Here is a 16,514-nt window from a genome sequence, read left to right on the forward strand (position 1 = left end):
TGGTCCAACTGGCGGCCAGAAAACCGGAAACCGGACCTGGCGATAAAATGAATGAACAGCCATTACCATTTAAGCCGAGATAACGGTTTCTTCTCCGTGACGCTGTGCTGCTGGGCCCCTGGGCAGACTGGGCTGGTAGGATACAAAGTCACTCGTTCGCTATTCCACTTGTTACGTGATCGATAATGCACAGACAATATAGATGAAAAATGTAACACGGCGAAATCAAGAAGGCTGGAGATAGCCAAAACGATAGATGAGTGCCAACAGCTTTCGTTGTAGAACTGGAAATCGTTACAAAAAATGAAACTGGTAACGAATTAGAATATACAGAAAAAACAAATACATTCTAAAATTACGCCGCGTTCGTTGATGCCCTCACCCGTCGCGTTGCCATGCGTTACCATGTAGTCGTAGCTCACAAGGGCAACGCAAAATGATGCAGAATCGAAAAATCATATTGATCAAACTAGATACGAACGATTGCGTTCTTACGACGGATATTTAACAACCTACACCTGGAGAACAGTCCGCTAGTGGAAAATTCAAATAGGTAATGATCATCATAAGAGTACTTCGATTTTGAACAATGCAATAGACAAAACCTACGATACCGTCGAGACTCGGGTGGATAACGGTACGTCCTTTGACGGCTACTTTTTCCTCACTCGACTCCCATCGGTAATGTGGTACCTAAATTATAGATTTTTTTTTTGTCACTCGTTCGATTTGAGTAGATATTAATATTTAGATATCAGCTAAAAGCTAGAAGAAAATTATTTCAGGTGCAGTTGATCTCCCATTTACCGTCAGGCCGTTTCCATAGGTGATCACATAGCAACGATACAGCCCGTTAGTTTTGCTCCAACTTAGCCATTACGCGGAAGCAACGCAACTTCTACAGTTTTTGTCGGTAACCATTCGACATGTCTAACGCGGTAGTAGTACAAATATAAACATATGCGTTATTTTTGGCATGGTCTTACGGCTGAAATATTTACGAATGTCAGTCTCTCTCCGGGCCTCCGGAAACATGGCCACGCGCATAACCGACCAAAATTCGCTAGAAAGGCTGAAAGCTTTCCCAAAGCAAAGCTGGGTCTTAAATGTGCGACTCCTTTAATTAAACCTTTTCTACGGTTCATCCTATTGCATTATTTTATTTACTCTAGTTTATTTAACTTGTTTGTCAGAAGCTGCGCAGCTTTCTGCGTATTGCCATTGATGGTCTAGTGGTGACGTCTTTACGTACAGAATCGAAGGATATTTATGGTCTAGGCCGCGACCGAAACTATAGCTAAACGTTCTACGATCCTTGCTAAGAGGGGTTATCAGCTGTGTGAAGGAGCGCCGAACTAAGGCTATTGAATGGGTTATGAAACTAGAGCAGCTTTTGTGAATCTCCCAATTGGATTTGATCGGTCGGTAAAGTTAGCTCATTCACAGGTTGCTACATGACGGTTAACATCTACTATCTGACATGATCTATTTAGTAATGCTTGACCTTGCGGTATGTCTATGTGAGAACTATCGTTACATTCTCCGGTCCGTCCTCTGTCCTGCAGCTGCAGCAAGGACGCATGAATCGGACGGAGTCCTCCTTTCGGGTATCATAAAGCGATTCGTAGCTAAATGCGTAAAATTGCGTAAATATACCAAGTTCTACCAAATTACCACATTAGCATCTTAATAATTAGATAGAAATTAATCAGATTTAGGGTACAACATTTAGTCGGTATAGCTACAGCTAGCTGTCTATCTATATCCAGTCATATGGAACAATAACTATGGACAAACACCGGAGTGAATCATATTGAACAGATGAGTAGCTCAGTAAAAAGAATCTAATTCATCTTTTCAAAAATCTAAAATTAACTTTAAAATTACAAACAGGAAATAACTGATTTTCTAACAGGACATTTTAAATTCCATATCACTTTAACGCAGTTTATTTACTGATGTTTTTTCGCTTCGATAACAGCATAGATATACTCCATCAGCAATTTAGCTCGTGTTATGTTTGTTGCTTCACGTCCGGAACGTGGGATCGATTGGTGCAAACAAAACCAATAGAAATATGCTACAGGGCGCATTTCCAGATAGCTAACTTCAAGTATCTTAGAAAGGCGACATTAATCCCTCTATCTCGATAGGTCCTGTTCAGGTCGGCCAGAACCTTAATCAGGGTCTAGTAAGTCAGTTACGATTAAGTTCAACTAAACTAATACATACAGATTTGTACTATGCGTGAGTGTGCCCAAACATAGGCCGTAAAACGCTTTGACACATAAACAAAGCGCCGTCGAAACTGGCAGAAAAGCAAGGAACCTATTATAAACGAAATGTTTATCATCTTAGATATAGTAGTTTATGTAGACCTAATCAGCTTAACATCGTTTCATTCAATGCGCAACGATCTACACTTTCGTGTTCCCATCAAACGAAATCGGTCCTGTTAGAGCTGTCATTGAAGTTGTTAAACTACAGAGATCTCACCCGAGAAGTCAATGTCCCGCTCAATGACTGACGACTCGATCTTCATTGTTGACATTGAACTAATCCGTACGCAGATGGCACAGGGTCGTCTTCAAGCTGGCGTTCTTCCAGCAACGTTTGCTGCTTCATTGCTTCTCTCGAGTGATTCTCGCGAAGGATAGCCAGCATCGATTCGACCATAGTCTATCTAGTTGAGTCTGATTGAAAACGCGACTTGCCCTGTAAGTATCATTGAGTGCCACAGCACATTAATGTACAATCGAATGTCGTCAATCGGCCAAAATCAGCCGTTATGAATGCCATTTCTGTAATTCTATTTCCCTTCGTTTCACTGTTCCCCGTCTTCGTTGTTCTCTCATTAATCTTCTTAGTAAAACTCCACCCAATGCCGGCGGCTAGAAAATGGCCGACTCCCAGAAGATATGGACTATACTGAGCAGAGAAGCTAAGGGCAGACATCTGTTGAGAGCGCAAGTACGTTTGCCTCGTTTCGGTGTTTAGGCTTCCATACGCATATTACAAGTCCTTATGTAACGTTCGTAGAATACGGCAAAGAGACAATGATAACTGTGACGTCCACTGCAAAACAATTTAGATTCTCTAAGTTTCTTATTGAGAATACGACGGTAGGTGTATATATTTTAAGTATAATTAATGTCTATAAATTAACCAGTCGACAGGGTAGTTCCATAGCGTCGATTTTTAGTATACGGAAATATTCTATAACTATCAGTATGAGACGCTGCAGCAGCCGTATCGCGCTGGCATAATAAGAATCCCGTCATGAAACGAAAATTTGAATAACAAACCAAAGGACGGTATACATTATTATGATGGAGCTGGGCGTTGTCGTCTGAGACGAATCCTTGACTGACCTTTGTAGAGGACAAACGCAATGTAACTACGTACAGAAAAATAGGGAGCAGATGCTAGCAATCATTTTCTTATCTGTCAACACCTATGTCAGCATTAGCACGTCGACGACAGTTTGACATATTCAGGGGAAACAACCTCAGTGGCTGATTTTCTGTCCGTGAAATCTCGTAGACCACCCGCAGCCCAAACACGTAACGTATGACACCTTTTTCATGGCGCCGTACTGTAGAATGGTCTGAGTGAGCACGGTTTTTTCGATCAAAAACAACCGAACATGGGACGTCACGTACCAAGGCGCTATAACGAGACATGCTATTTCGTACGATTGTCTAGCTGTTACGTAACTAACGTTGTTACGACTTTCTGTTGCAGCAAAGCCTTTTAAAATAGTTTAGATGTGATGAGGTTTCAGGTCTTCGTCTTCTTCGTTCGTCTGCTTTGACTCTTGTGTATATGTGATATATTCGATAGCTTTATAATTGCTTGAATCGATAGAAGGGGTTTTCTTTTGTAGATGATAATAGCCGACAAAATACTATACATACTATTTACGTACTGGATCCTTGGCCGAAAAATCTCAAACAGTTTAAAAATTATTTTAATAATATTAAGTTATCGAAATCTCTTCAAGAGATATTGTTTAAATTTTCAAATAGTACTGCTAAGTTTAATTTACGCTATTCTAATGCGATAATCTTCTATCGTTTCTTCTGAGAGCGGCGTAATCTCATCACTGTAAAACTTTTGCTGTTTCTGCATGAAAAATTGTGACAAATGACCTTTGCATTGTTTTACTATAACATCATTGAGCAAATTCTGCAGAGACCGAAACATGACCGACGACGACCGGATGGTACAAGAAGCAGGCTGTATGATAGGTGCATTAAAAAGTAACCATCTTAATTTTTGTCGAGTACTGTATATGGTCTTGCATTGTGATGGTGGAAATTGGCGCTATCTCTGTTCACTAGTTTCGGCCGAGTTTTTTCCAACCTGCAAATTGTTGGCAGAAGAGGTCCAAGGAGGGTGGCAACAACCCGTATTGCAAGATTTCTTGCCAAGCCTGACAAACATGTATGGGCGTTGCCACAGGCCGTGGAGTACGTTTTTTTTTTAATTTTTTTCTCCCTGTTTGCTATTATTATCATGCGTGGTTCACTTTTCACCAGTCGCGATCGACTGCTTCAAATGTGGTTCCAGAAACTTCATTGCGGTTCTGTGTAGACTGATTTTTCGTGACACCCAAACGTCGAGATTTTTTTTGTAGTCAGCTTTCTTCAAATGCTTTAAAACTGTTTGTTTGTGGATATTAAGTTTCTTAGCGATATCCCAACTTCTGCAATAATTTAATCAATTTCTTCCGTAACTGATCGATCACTGCGAAAATCATTCTTCACATTGAAATTTCTATCATTTTCGGGCTATTTTTTTTTTGTTTTTTTTTTTGCACAAATTTCATTCGATTATTTTCAAGGTGCTCTAGCTTAAGTCTGACAAAAGGCAAATATTAGCATTTAATTGACATGAACATTACCCCGACGCATCCATAGCATTTCAAACATCTGACTTTGAAGCCGTAACTCAGTATATGATGTACTTAATTACAGATGCGCATAATTGTGTGCAAAAAAATGCTACATCAAGGTAATACTTATAATTGTTAGTATTATTATTATAATTAGCAGATAAATATTTCGATTTTTAGGTTCGGTATGGCTTGGATAGTTTGCGAAATCCGCACCCAGGTTCAACCAATAATCCAACTTACCAAGAGAAAGAAAACAAGCCTTACAGAGTCTTAAGGGTTAAAAAAAACCGAGAACCAAACCGGACGCACTACTATTATAATTACTATTATTGCCATTTTGCTTTCAGTTTAAAAGAAAATTCATAATTTCTGTTAAAATTCCTAATATCAACCGGTTGTTAATGAACCGGAAGCGGCGAACCGGCTTCACAAGACCGTACACGCGAGGCTACATATACATACATAATTGCTCGTGGTCATAAAAGCAAAGAAAAAAAAATACACAGCGGCTCGAACTTTATTATATCGTCCAGATAGAGGAACTAAGATGTCCAGAACATCTAGCGGAAGCGATAGACTTTGTAAGGATCAATATTAAAGAAGAGGAACTGCATTGATCTAGAGGTCGAGGTGAATCGCCGTTGAATTATTATTATTATTAGTATACTGAGACAAAAAGACGGCAACAGAAATGGCTATCGTGCGGTCTTCGTTGAACGTTCCAGTCACACGGTTAATAATAATAACACACCGTCAAATTGTCGTTTTTCGTGCTGTGCAAAATCACTGGGTTAGACGTTTGTCTACGTTCGTCAAATTCGCGTTTTTCTAGGGTAGCGTCGAGGTTTGCCCTATGGCATTACCCATGTGATTTTGGGGTCCAATAACCTATAGGGCCGGGTCGATTGTGGTCGAGCTGTACACACAGAGCTGTAAACACTACGGTGTCGTAAGCAATAACAGCATCGGGAAACGAAATGGCCAGCTGCGAAGTTTGAGACCGCTAATTTAACGCCGTGGCTTCATTAATAGATCAACGAGTCGATACCGGCTTAACAATTCTAAGGTTATAGACTGAAATGGCGATCGCGCAAATTGTTTCACCCATTTTGTTATGCCTCTTATTATTAGGCTATTTAAAAGTAATAACCTGAAAACGAGAAAAACGAAAGGTATAATTCTAACGCTACTCGGTTGAATGAGACTCATTCATAACAAAAATCAGATATACGAGGAAAAGCCAGCTTCTAAATACCATGGTGATAATGATGAGTTTCTGTAGTATCTGAATAGCCAAATCATACGTTTTATATCAACTGTACTTTTATACCAAGTCGTATGCCGACAACGAAGAAGTCTAGCCCTGTATAACACCGACTGCCCACTGTTTGCCAACGTTGGCCATATGCGAAGACAGATAGACACACGAAACAGACGAATTTCTCATGTTTTTGCTATAAGTATTTTTGCTAACACAGCCGAAGCTCCTCTTCCGCAACAGTCTAGCTAAAATGCGCTAAAAATCTCTATCCACTATTGAATCTTCTAGCAGAAGTATACAGAGCATTATATGATGTACGATCGTGGCTAAGTTCGCCCAAGTTTATTTTTTAATTTAGGATTTGACGGCGTTCAGAACACAGTCCGTCGCCCTTAATGGACGTCTGTCTGGTATATGGTCAATCGAAGTAGCTAATGAAAATGAAATCCGGCGTAGAACGAGCAATGAGAAAGCGTAAAAATTTAGTGGGGGTGCGGGTGTAGTTAGACAATGCTAGCCGGTGATTCCGCTCTACCGTGGAAAAAATTCAATATTCATTAAAAAAAAAAATACATAATAACCTCTTTCAAAGGAATCGGCTAATCTTCGATTGGTTCTCGTTACTAGGAATAGCGATTGTAGAAAGATTTGTGTGATACCAGTCTATCGCGAACGCAGACAGTCGCCATATTTCATCCCTAAAATAAATGCATTTTAATTTATATCTTATACTTTGAATTCTATAAATTGTTTGAGAAAAAAAAAAAAAAAAATGTAAAAACGATCTGAATCCGTGTTGTTGTGCTAAATATACGCACGGGTCCAATTAAAAAAGTTGCGCCTCCAGAATAACTTTGCCTCGTTCCAGTTATCTGTGTCCCTGATATGAACAAGTATCTTTTAATTCTGAACAACTGTGTCACTAGGCCTCTGAGTCCAATCGGTCTCTCATCTAGACATATATGAAGTAGATGCTTTTATCTCTATATAAGGTTTCTATGCGAATTAAACCAATTGACACATATGGACTGCCTTAATCCGCAGAACAGAAGGCAGGTCACCGCTTGCCGTTGCCGCCTGCTGCAAAGAGCCTGCTTTTCTATGCTGCTCGATTTCGTTGCCGCCTGTCCTGCTATCTAAGATGGTGTACAATCAATCTGTATTACAGCGGTTTGTGTTCGTCAAGTTCGGGGGCTATTGATACCTTAAATCAGCCAGCTTCAACGGGCGCAGCGTGATTTTATAGAAATGGTAGGTGTAGAAATGGTACATTTAGAATACGTCAAATTTCAATCTTGTTACGAAAAAGCGACAAAACTAGCCAGGAAACTTCCTCTCCTTCGTTCGGTCTCCTCGATTCAAATTTAATAGTAGAAATATGCTTAACAAGAATCAAATGAAAGAAAGCACTTCTAAACGGTAATAAATATTTAGATATATCTTAAGAATTAATGACCCGTAATTGCTTCTGTTACAACTTACTGTTATGGTTACTATTAAATAGATCGCAGTACGTTAGAAACGCTTATGGGCCTCGAGCATCGATTAGTATAAACAAGAGAATACGGATTGTTCTATTTCGTCGAAAACTTCACTCGTAGTGCTTCAATTGTGCACGCAACGTATTACATAGGTAAGTACTAACATTATTTGTTCGAACATCCAGAGAACGTAGTTCGCATGATCTGAGATACAAGTCTAGTCTGTTGCCGTATCTATACGTAGATTATAGAGAACCGTTTCTGGCCCCTTACGTGGCTCCGATAAGTGTAGCACGAAATCGGTCCAGCCGCTGTATTGACGCGGTCAGTTTTACGGTATCACGTATAATTGACGTTCGTGTCGTCTGATATATATCGCTCCCTTATCGAGAGTCCGTCTTTTCCTATTGAGCGAGATCGGCAGACGTTTAATTTTTCTGACAATGCGCCACTGGCGAGAAGACATTGATAACTCCAGCATGGATCACAAGCACAGGAAAAACATTGTAGGTTTTATCACGTAAAAGTGTACACGTTATTTGCTTCTCTTACTAACTGTGATAACTGTATATAGTTGCCAGTTACAATTATGGCGCTATTGTTTAGTTTGAACTTAGATCATAGATATTTCTTTGCCTATAGTGTAGATATTGGTCTAATTAGTATCGTGCGTGACCGAAACAGCACGTGCACGTTGAGTCGAAAGCCAGTACGCTTCAGTAAGAGAAACGAGGTACGATACTTGCAGATCGCCTCTGTTTCCAAAAGCTTTAGCCTGGCGTATCGCTGGCTAAAACGATTCATGCGTAAATAAACAACACATAGTCAAAATCGTCCCGTGTAACTATTTTGTTTCTATTGCCTATCTTTAGGGGAAATTTTCGTCTGAGCCCATCTATTATGTCGCCTTTGTTGAGCTACCTGAGACGTTGCCACCATCTTGTTGAGTCAATAGCTAATACTGATATTCTGTTACCCACATAATTCCTGCTCGAAAACCATTTGTACTCTACTCAACGGTGTATATAGGGATCCATCAGATAACAGAACCTTTAATAGGCGGGCGTGAAATCTGAATTGTAACTGCGTCCTCTTTCGAGCCAACACTTATCAGCTGTCATCTTACAGCGACACGTGAATATGTTTAATCCATTAAACACTGGGACATTTTTTCGTTACGGACAAAAACTTGGCCCTACTAATCTCTTTCGCCACGACCAAATCCCCCCTTGGTAGAGCAAACCAGATACATTCAACGAGACTCGATCAGATTCACAGATAATTTCAGTAGTTACGAAGTAATTGGACAAGATCTTCTATACATATAGAATAGCCACATGCGTTTAGGTACAGTTCGGCTCTGTATTGCGAGAAAGCGAGCAGAACGAAGGTGATCTGTAAACGATGAAAAGTTTTACACTTCGGAACTTTGCTGAAAAGTTGGACGTTGACGCTGCAGGCTGTCTGCAAATCTGAAACACGCCGCCTATAACGATTGCCGTAAACGTAAAGGCCAAACCTTTTCCCCGTTCTTCCTGCTGCAACAGCTACTAACTAGTTTCGTTTCAGTTGGTTTGACATCCACTTGATTTTGTCAATGCGTGCGGGTTCACATTGCCCTATGTTCTACTGTGCTAAAAGACGGTGGCATGGCAATAGCGGGGTGATTACCGCAATCCCCAAAATATCTATCGATGAAACTCGTGCGATAGGGCGTGTGACGCTTAGTCGATCATTGGAAAACTGTCAAGTTAGGAATACGCTGATGATAAACACGTTATGTATTACTATTAAAGTTACGAGTAAACGAAGGGTCGTTGTCGCTTTCGGCGTTCGTTAATTACAAGAATAACGAAGCACTGTTAGAAATCGCTGTTAAAAATTTGAATTTAATATTTATTTGTTTGTTTTTAGGCCATACTTAACGATATGCGATGCGTGAAAAATTGAAGTTCTTGATTATAATCAGCATCGAATTGAACTCAAGCCTAATGACGCTATGTATATATGGGTATCAGCGGACTCGAGCCGCCTTGTACTTAGTACTGTTCTATTTAACGGTAAAATATTTATGACACGTTCATATGAGGGTTATACAGAAGCGTCGGTGAAGGAAAAACGTGACGAGGCTAGCCGATCAATTGCGAAAGCGAAATCGCGCGTATACATTCTTGTTGTTACAGTCAAACATATGATCTCCCAGTGACGAGTTTCTATAGTCGATCTTAATTGATAGTATCGAATGTTCCTTACCCACTTTGTTACCTGATTTTGCAACTTGTGAGAGTATCTGGCCAGTGACCTTTACCAATGATCACTCGTAGCGCAACGACCATCCGTTAGAGGAACGAGGAGGAATTTTCATTATTTCTACTTGTTTCCTTACGTATCAATCATTCCCGCTAGTCGATTATTAGGAAAATTCACGGAGACAATTAGTCCAGAGTATCACACGAGATCATTCGACACGTAATGTTGAATTTACTTATAGGAATGAGGGAAAAAAGCCAAAACTATGAATTCATAAAGGTTAATTTCAACGCAGCCCTCTGACAAGACTTTCGCCAATAGATTTTGCCGTCTTGAAAGCCATTCAGATCTACTCCGTGTATAAATGCCCTGGATCTAAACAACCAGACATTGCAGAGTCTTATCAATCGCTTTTTCTTTTGTTAGCGCTTTTATCAGATTTGTCGGAAAAGTGTCGATCTAGGTATGGCTATTTCGTCGAAGCATCATCATGAGCGCCTTCGTCTTCATACCGAAGTCAACCGTACATGCGGTACGTTTTAGTCAATGTCTCTATGTGTAATAGTTATTGCCACCCGCAACGAAGCCCAACGATACGATGTGGTAGTCGCTTTTAGCTCTTCATATAATGGCGTTTAATAACAATCTAAATGAAGCTTCCCATTGAGTTTCCGTTGTGGAGTAACATTACTTTTCTGTCGATCCTAGGTTTCAATAAATAAATTCGATCCTAACCGAAAATAAACCTGCGGTCATAACCACAATCTGGGCTACGACGAAGGTCAAAAATACACCAGAAAATTATTAGAAACGTATGAAAAAGTTTCCACATCACGAACATCACTTACTCAGAATTTCGTTGAAAATGGCACCAATTTTGAAGACTAACAGACTTGACCTATTGAAAGGTACATTCGTCGCGGTTCCGTCTGCCATATTGACTTCTGGAGTCGTTGTGACATTTACCGAAACGAAGAAACGCAGAGTCAACTGCCCAATTCTCATATACGACACAAGTTGATAATTAGCAGGAAGAAAAAAACGGTTCGAAACGCTATGCAGTTGACGTCCAATATAAGTGCTAATGATGATAACTCCACAAGTGCGAAACTTGCGGCGGTAAGGGGTCTGACGGCGTGGACCTCATTTCCTAACTATCCTTCGTTACCGTAGACGGGGCGAGAGACTTCTCGACCGTCCGAAAGTTTCTGTCTGGCCATGCTGTCGCGGAAGTTCATGCCAGTGGTAATGGGGCAGGGTTTTGCGTGTGCCGCTTTAAAAGCTGTACCAGAAGGTTGGTGCCAAGCCTCGAATTCAGTTTCGCCAGACGGACGCCACGAAAACAAATATGTTCTCAAGTTTGTGAGGTGTTGTTCCTTCGATTTTGTTACGTGCTTCTTTGTTCTAACAGAAACCTATAGGCACGTATAGTGTATATTTTTTTTTATAGACAAAGATAATTGATTAGAAATCCAATATGAGCAGACCATAAACATTAGCTAACTGCTTTTATTCATCCAAAACTATGGTTAAATAGATAGGTACATCGGGCTCATACTGATTTGATTAAAGAGTCCACTTAGTTTCTTACAGTTTAGCCCCTCACAATGGATTTTTTAGCTCGCAAATAGTATCCTAATGCTCAACGTCTATATTGGAAGTTCGTGGATAAGCGAAAAAACTTAGAAATTATGCAGACCTCTCATCTTCATGATGGCATCAACAACAACTATTAAGAAACTTGCCATCAACTTGATCAGCTCAAAATATTTAATTTATCTTTCAAAGGTAAAATTAGCAGTTTAAACGAGCCGCCAAAATCGTACTGATAGCTAGTAGTTAGGTTTCGATGAATATAGATATAGGACTACCGAGTGCTACGGAGTAAATGTATCGTGTAGAATATATACTGAACGTCACACCGGTTTTTTGCTGTTTAGACATCGTTTGAGCAGAGGACTATGGCGAGTAACACATAGTACCGTTCGCTAATTCTGTCCAGTTTTAATTTAGGCTCAATTGCGGAGCATCTTTCGATCACCAACGTATTGGTAGGCTCTACCACACGTCTGTGATTATACGGTCCCATACTTTCGTGCCTATTACGAGAACGTTCACGTAGAAATGACCTATACATTATAATATATACATATATATATATATACATATTTGCAGCTGTAGACGCCTTATGCTACTGTAAACGGTCGACCCAATGTGATTCAATTCCGATGGTAACTTTTTTCTTAAAGTCATGATCCTCTTCAATGAGCTACGAAGGCAAAATAGTTAAACAGACAATACATCCATAATCGAACCTCATAATCGAATGTACCGCATTGAAGATTCCCACTGAGCCAGAGCATTCTTTCTACGAATACTTTTCGATGGAACCGTCCAGGGGAGATTGGCGTCACGGTGCTAGAATCGTATTTAGTTAGAAATGTATAGGCAACGCCGTGTCCCTAACGTAAATCGTCGCCTGCGGGTTCAACCTTAAAACCCTAATGGAATCCCACAAATGTCTGTCTCAGCGTCTCTGGGAACAACCGTCAAATAGGCTTGAAGAAACGAATGTGATGAGCTTGAAGCTTCATAAATCATTCCGTCATTTTCATCATCATAAACTAATTACGCCGTAGCAATTTGTAGATAAAACCAATGTAACGGTTGTAAGTAAGGCAAAACAAAGAAGGCGTATTTCAATGTCATCGTTTTGCTATCATCCTATTATGACTCGAACTGTTAAGATATAATTGGTTCCTTCCCATTTCTAATTGATCTAAGTTAAGTTGTATCACCAACGGGTCGTATTTGTCAAATAGTTATTTGTCACCTAAGATCAAATTGTTAAATAAACGATGCTAGCTGAAATGGTAACCGCATCGTAACTTATACGAGAAAATGTCGCTTAAATATGTGGAAGTTAATGAGGCAATACATGCTAGCTTGGAAAATTTGAATATTACAAAAATAACTTCGTAATAAAGACAGCTGTTCGCCTCAATGGCACCTTACTAGTATATCGTAAAGCGCAGAAAATGCATTGTCGCAGTAGACCCTTTTAGGAAGTCCAAGGTTTATGGTCATGCTTTCAGCGTGGTCAAGGTTACATAAATAGAAAACAATTAGATACGTTGTGGACAAAATCATTTGTAACTGAGCCTGAGTCTAAAATATAACTAAACCATCTTTACATCAAGCTACCTTAAAATCTTATACAAAAAAAGAACCTATTACGGTTTATTATGAATGTGACAAAAAATATAATGCCGATTTTAGAATACGTGACGCGTCATAGCTTGATAAGGCAAGTCTCTGCTTCTACGACAATAGCTCCACTTATCCCAGATTAAACTGATATCAAAACAGCCTGTTTAACCGTGTGCCATGTCTAAGTCATATATATAAACTCGGAAATCTGCTACACCAAGCAGATTTATGTTTACTCACACATACACATGTGGACAGCAGGCCTTCGAACAGGGAAACGAAACGATAGAGGTAACACTGCGTCGTGCATTATTCTATGGTAAACTTCATGTGCGTCAAAACGATTCATTTGGCGTAAGACAACCCTGAATACGTCTGAAGACACATCGGTAGTGTTAATTAAACGGAAAACCTGCCTGACCCTTAATCAAAGCTGTGGAGGATTAGAGAAAGTGACGTTAGACGAGTTTTTTTTTTTCAGATTTGTTGCCCAATTGCACACAGTTCCTTCCTCCAATCAGCGTCGAGCAATCCAGACCTTTTTGAGCCTATTAAAACAAACATTTGCGTCAGTCCCATCGCATCCGTGCGCCTACGCCAGCTTCCAGCCGTCTTCAATCTAACATCAGGCTTCAGAGGGTTTTCCTCTATTCTGGCCGTCTTTTCAGGCCATTATATACCGAACTCTGGAATACTGTGTCACTGAGAGGCTAATACAGGGCTACCACTGAAGTCGGATATCGCAAAGACGCTATATGCTTACGCGTGGGACCCTTGAAGGCGAAACAGTCCATGAAGGTAAGAATATACCTTCAGTCCCAAGATGCAAAGCGAGCATATGTGTTACTTCGTTCGAAACCTCCGAAAATAGACGATCGCATAAACACCACAGGACGAAGTCAACTAGCGTAATATGTGTCAGCCCCCAAAGTTGTACAACAATACCAGCTGATCATTAATCTCTGCGCCTCAGTGGACTACAAAGGTGATATTTCTCTATTTTTACTTATTTCGGCGAACGTCTATAGCTTACTTTTGTTTATGGATCGCCCATTTATGACACCTACCACCTGCTCGTTCAATTGTACCGTGCTCATTATCTCTGCTGAGGCTGCCGTTGCCACTGCAGTAGGACGCCCTGCGTGGTCTCATAATAGACTGACTCCGCCAAATGAGAGTTTCGTCCTTGTTACACCGTAAGCAGAAACGTCCCCACCAATCAGCGGACGCAACGGCAGAAGCATCAGCTTCGCCAGTGATGTAAGTTAACGCCATTGATTTCCCTTTCCTACGACTTTTTTAATGGTTATTTTAATTGGCTTCGTGCAAGACCGCCCGTCTGGCCTGCGTGCATCATACATTTCATAGGTCAGCCATGCGTTGAAAAGGGAAAAACAAGGAGACAAAACAGTATTTCGCTATTATATCCAAAGATGGCAACGTTTCTGTCGACGTAAGACAGACCCCTGGCAGTGGCACTTTAGATTTGAGCAAGAGTCTTGATTTGTATTTTCACTTGCATCTAAACATACCGCAATTCATATTATAGTAAAAAAATTGTCATCGATTCTGTAAACAGTATTATAAATGTTGTTTGCAATGCAAGCTAGCTATAATCTACAGAGGCTTTTCCGGCTTCATAAACGCATCTCTACTGATCAGTACTAGCTGTTGCAATCGTTGAGCGGTGTGGCTTAATCTGACCGACGCTCAATCGTCATAGCTCACCGAGGCATCGGCATCGTTGTTTCCATCGCGCCCTATTGCAGATGTGGCTGTCTTCACCGTAAGGAGCATCGCTTGACTTTGATATTAATCTTCCTGTAGCTTCTTCTCAAGGCAAAACTGTTTGCAGGCATCGTTGAGGAGTCGCTAATCAATAAATCTACAGATGAAACCATGTGAGGTGCTAGTTCTATAGGGTTCTTGTGACCCGTTGTTGTTACCGCTACCATAGCAATTTACAGCTGATCAAATGAGGGCTGAGGCCAGATTTATCATTGTTACTACAACTATTATTATTATGTACAATCTACATATTGAGCATAGCTCTAGCTTCATAAAGTTTTTAAAGGTAAATCTGTGTGCAACAGAATAACCATAATAATTCAGCCTGTATATACTTGAGTCTACTTGAGGTCCGTTGCCTGCCAATAATTTTCTTGATCACCTCGCGCGTACACATCTTTCAGCGGATCGCATTATAGAACTATTCTACAGAGCTTTACGGTATCTTCGGCGGACTGCACGTCAGCGCACGTGTTTATTACATACATACATACATATATACACAAGCAAGCTCCGCTGTTTCACTTGCTCGTTCGTCTAAGCAGCACTGCAAAGATTTCACTGGTATTGATATGCTTACCCTTGTATCTATATAGGGTATCTACTTGTGTCTGGCTGTATGAACCTCTTCGTAATAAAGAGACCCGGGGTGAAGGTTTACCTCTTATCTTAGCCAGTCACCGGTGTGCATTTTACAGAACAGTCGCAAGCTTTACGTTAATGCCAAAGAGCAGCAAACCCAATTGGGGAAACAGTTGAAGCCCTTGCTATCCATTGGCAGTTGCCTTCGCTGTTGGCAAAAATCAAGTTTTCGTTCGTAGTGGGGACAAGGGTTTTTCTTTCCCTGAATGTCGACATAAATAACAGTACGTTACCTATAGTATCTTTTACCAAATGCTAAGTTGTGCTATGGTTCAGGTTGGCTCGCATGCAGCCAGGCACACATAGGCTACTTAGGCTTAGACCCTTAGTATAAAAACCAATATTTGTGATTGAAATTATCGAACTTCGATGCTTCCTTCCACCTGTGAGCTGACTGCGGTAAAACTGTCGGAACTGTTTGGCTTGGACCTGTTTGCCAGCCGGTAATAATCGCAGAAGTACATTGGCTAAAGAAGTAAAACTTCTACATTTTCCCACACGTTCTTACCACAAAAAACGTAGTAGAAAACGTATGTATGGACTATTTGGCAATAAGTTGGGCAAGCAAGCTTTATGTTTGCTTTATGCGGCGCATTTGTATCTGAAAAAAAGGCAAAAATATGGGAAATTGTTTTTTTTTCTATATATATATATATATATATATATATATATATAGCACTCCATAGTAGCTGCAGCAATTGTAGGTAAATGACGTACGTTTAAGTACATGCGACGACACAGATAGCGTACTCCTACTATGTTAATACAACGTTTTGGGCAGTTGCTTAACTAGGTTTAGGTATATTTATATGCACACAAAATGTACACCGCAACAGAAATAGTTTACAGAAAAAGAAACATTTCAGAAGAAGATTAGATATTAAGCGTCTCGAAAATTCTTTGAGAGATCTTACATTTCTACGTTAACCCTTCATCTGGGCCTTTAATATACATTTATGCAGACCGGTCGGGCAGTGTCCTT

General features: G+C 40.3%; 1 protein-coding gene across 4 annotated transcripts in view; it reads right to left on the reverse strand.

The window, feature by feature from the left end:
* LOC111243915 (uncharacterized) overlaps positions 1-16,514 on the reverse strand; it is a 174,049-nt gene that overhangs the window by 119,754 nt on the left and 37,781 nt on the right. The window contains exon 2 of one of the 4 annotated variants that reach the window (XM_086981574.1): positions 2,497-2,715. The exons of the other annotated variants lie outside the window; for them this stretch is intronic. Coding sequence (XP_086837700.1) covers positions 2,497-2,551 — 55 coding nt within the window. The 5' untranslated portion in view covers positions 2,552-2,715. The remainder of the gene's footprint in view (positions 1-2,496; positions 2,716-16,514) is intronic. 4 annotated transcript variants of the gene reach the window in all.

This window comes from Varroa destructor, unplaced genomic scaffold (genome assembly GCF_002443255.2).
Source record: "Varroa destructor unplaced genomic scaffold, Vdes_3.0 BEIS01000002.1, whole genome shotgun sequence".
Classification (NCBI taxonomy): domain Eukaryota; kingdom Metazoa; phylum Arthropoda; class Arachnida; order Mesostigmata; family Varroidae; genus Varroa; species Varroa destructor.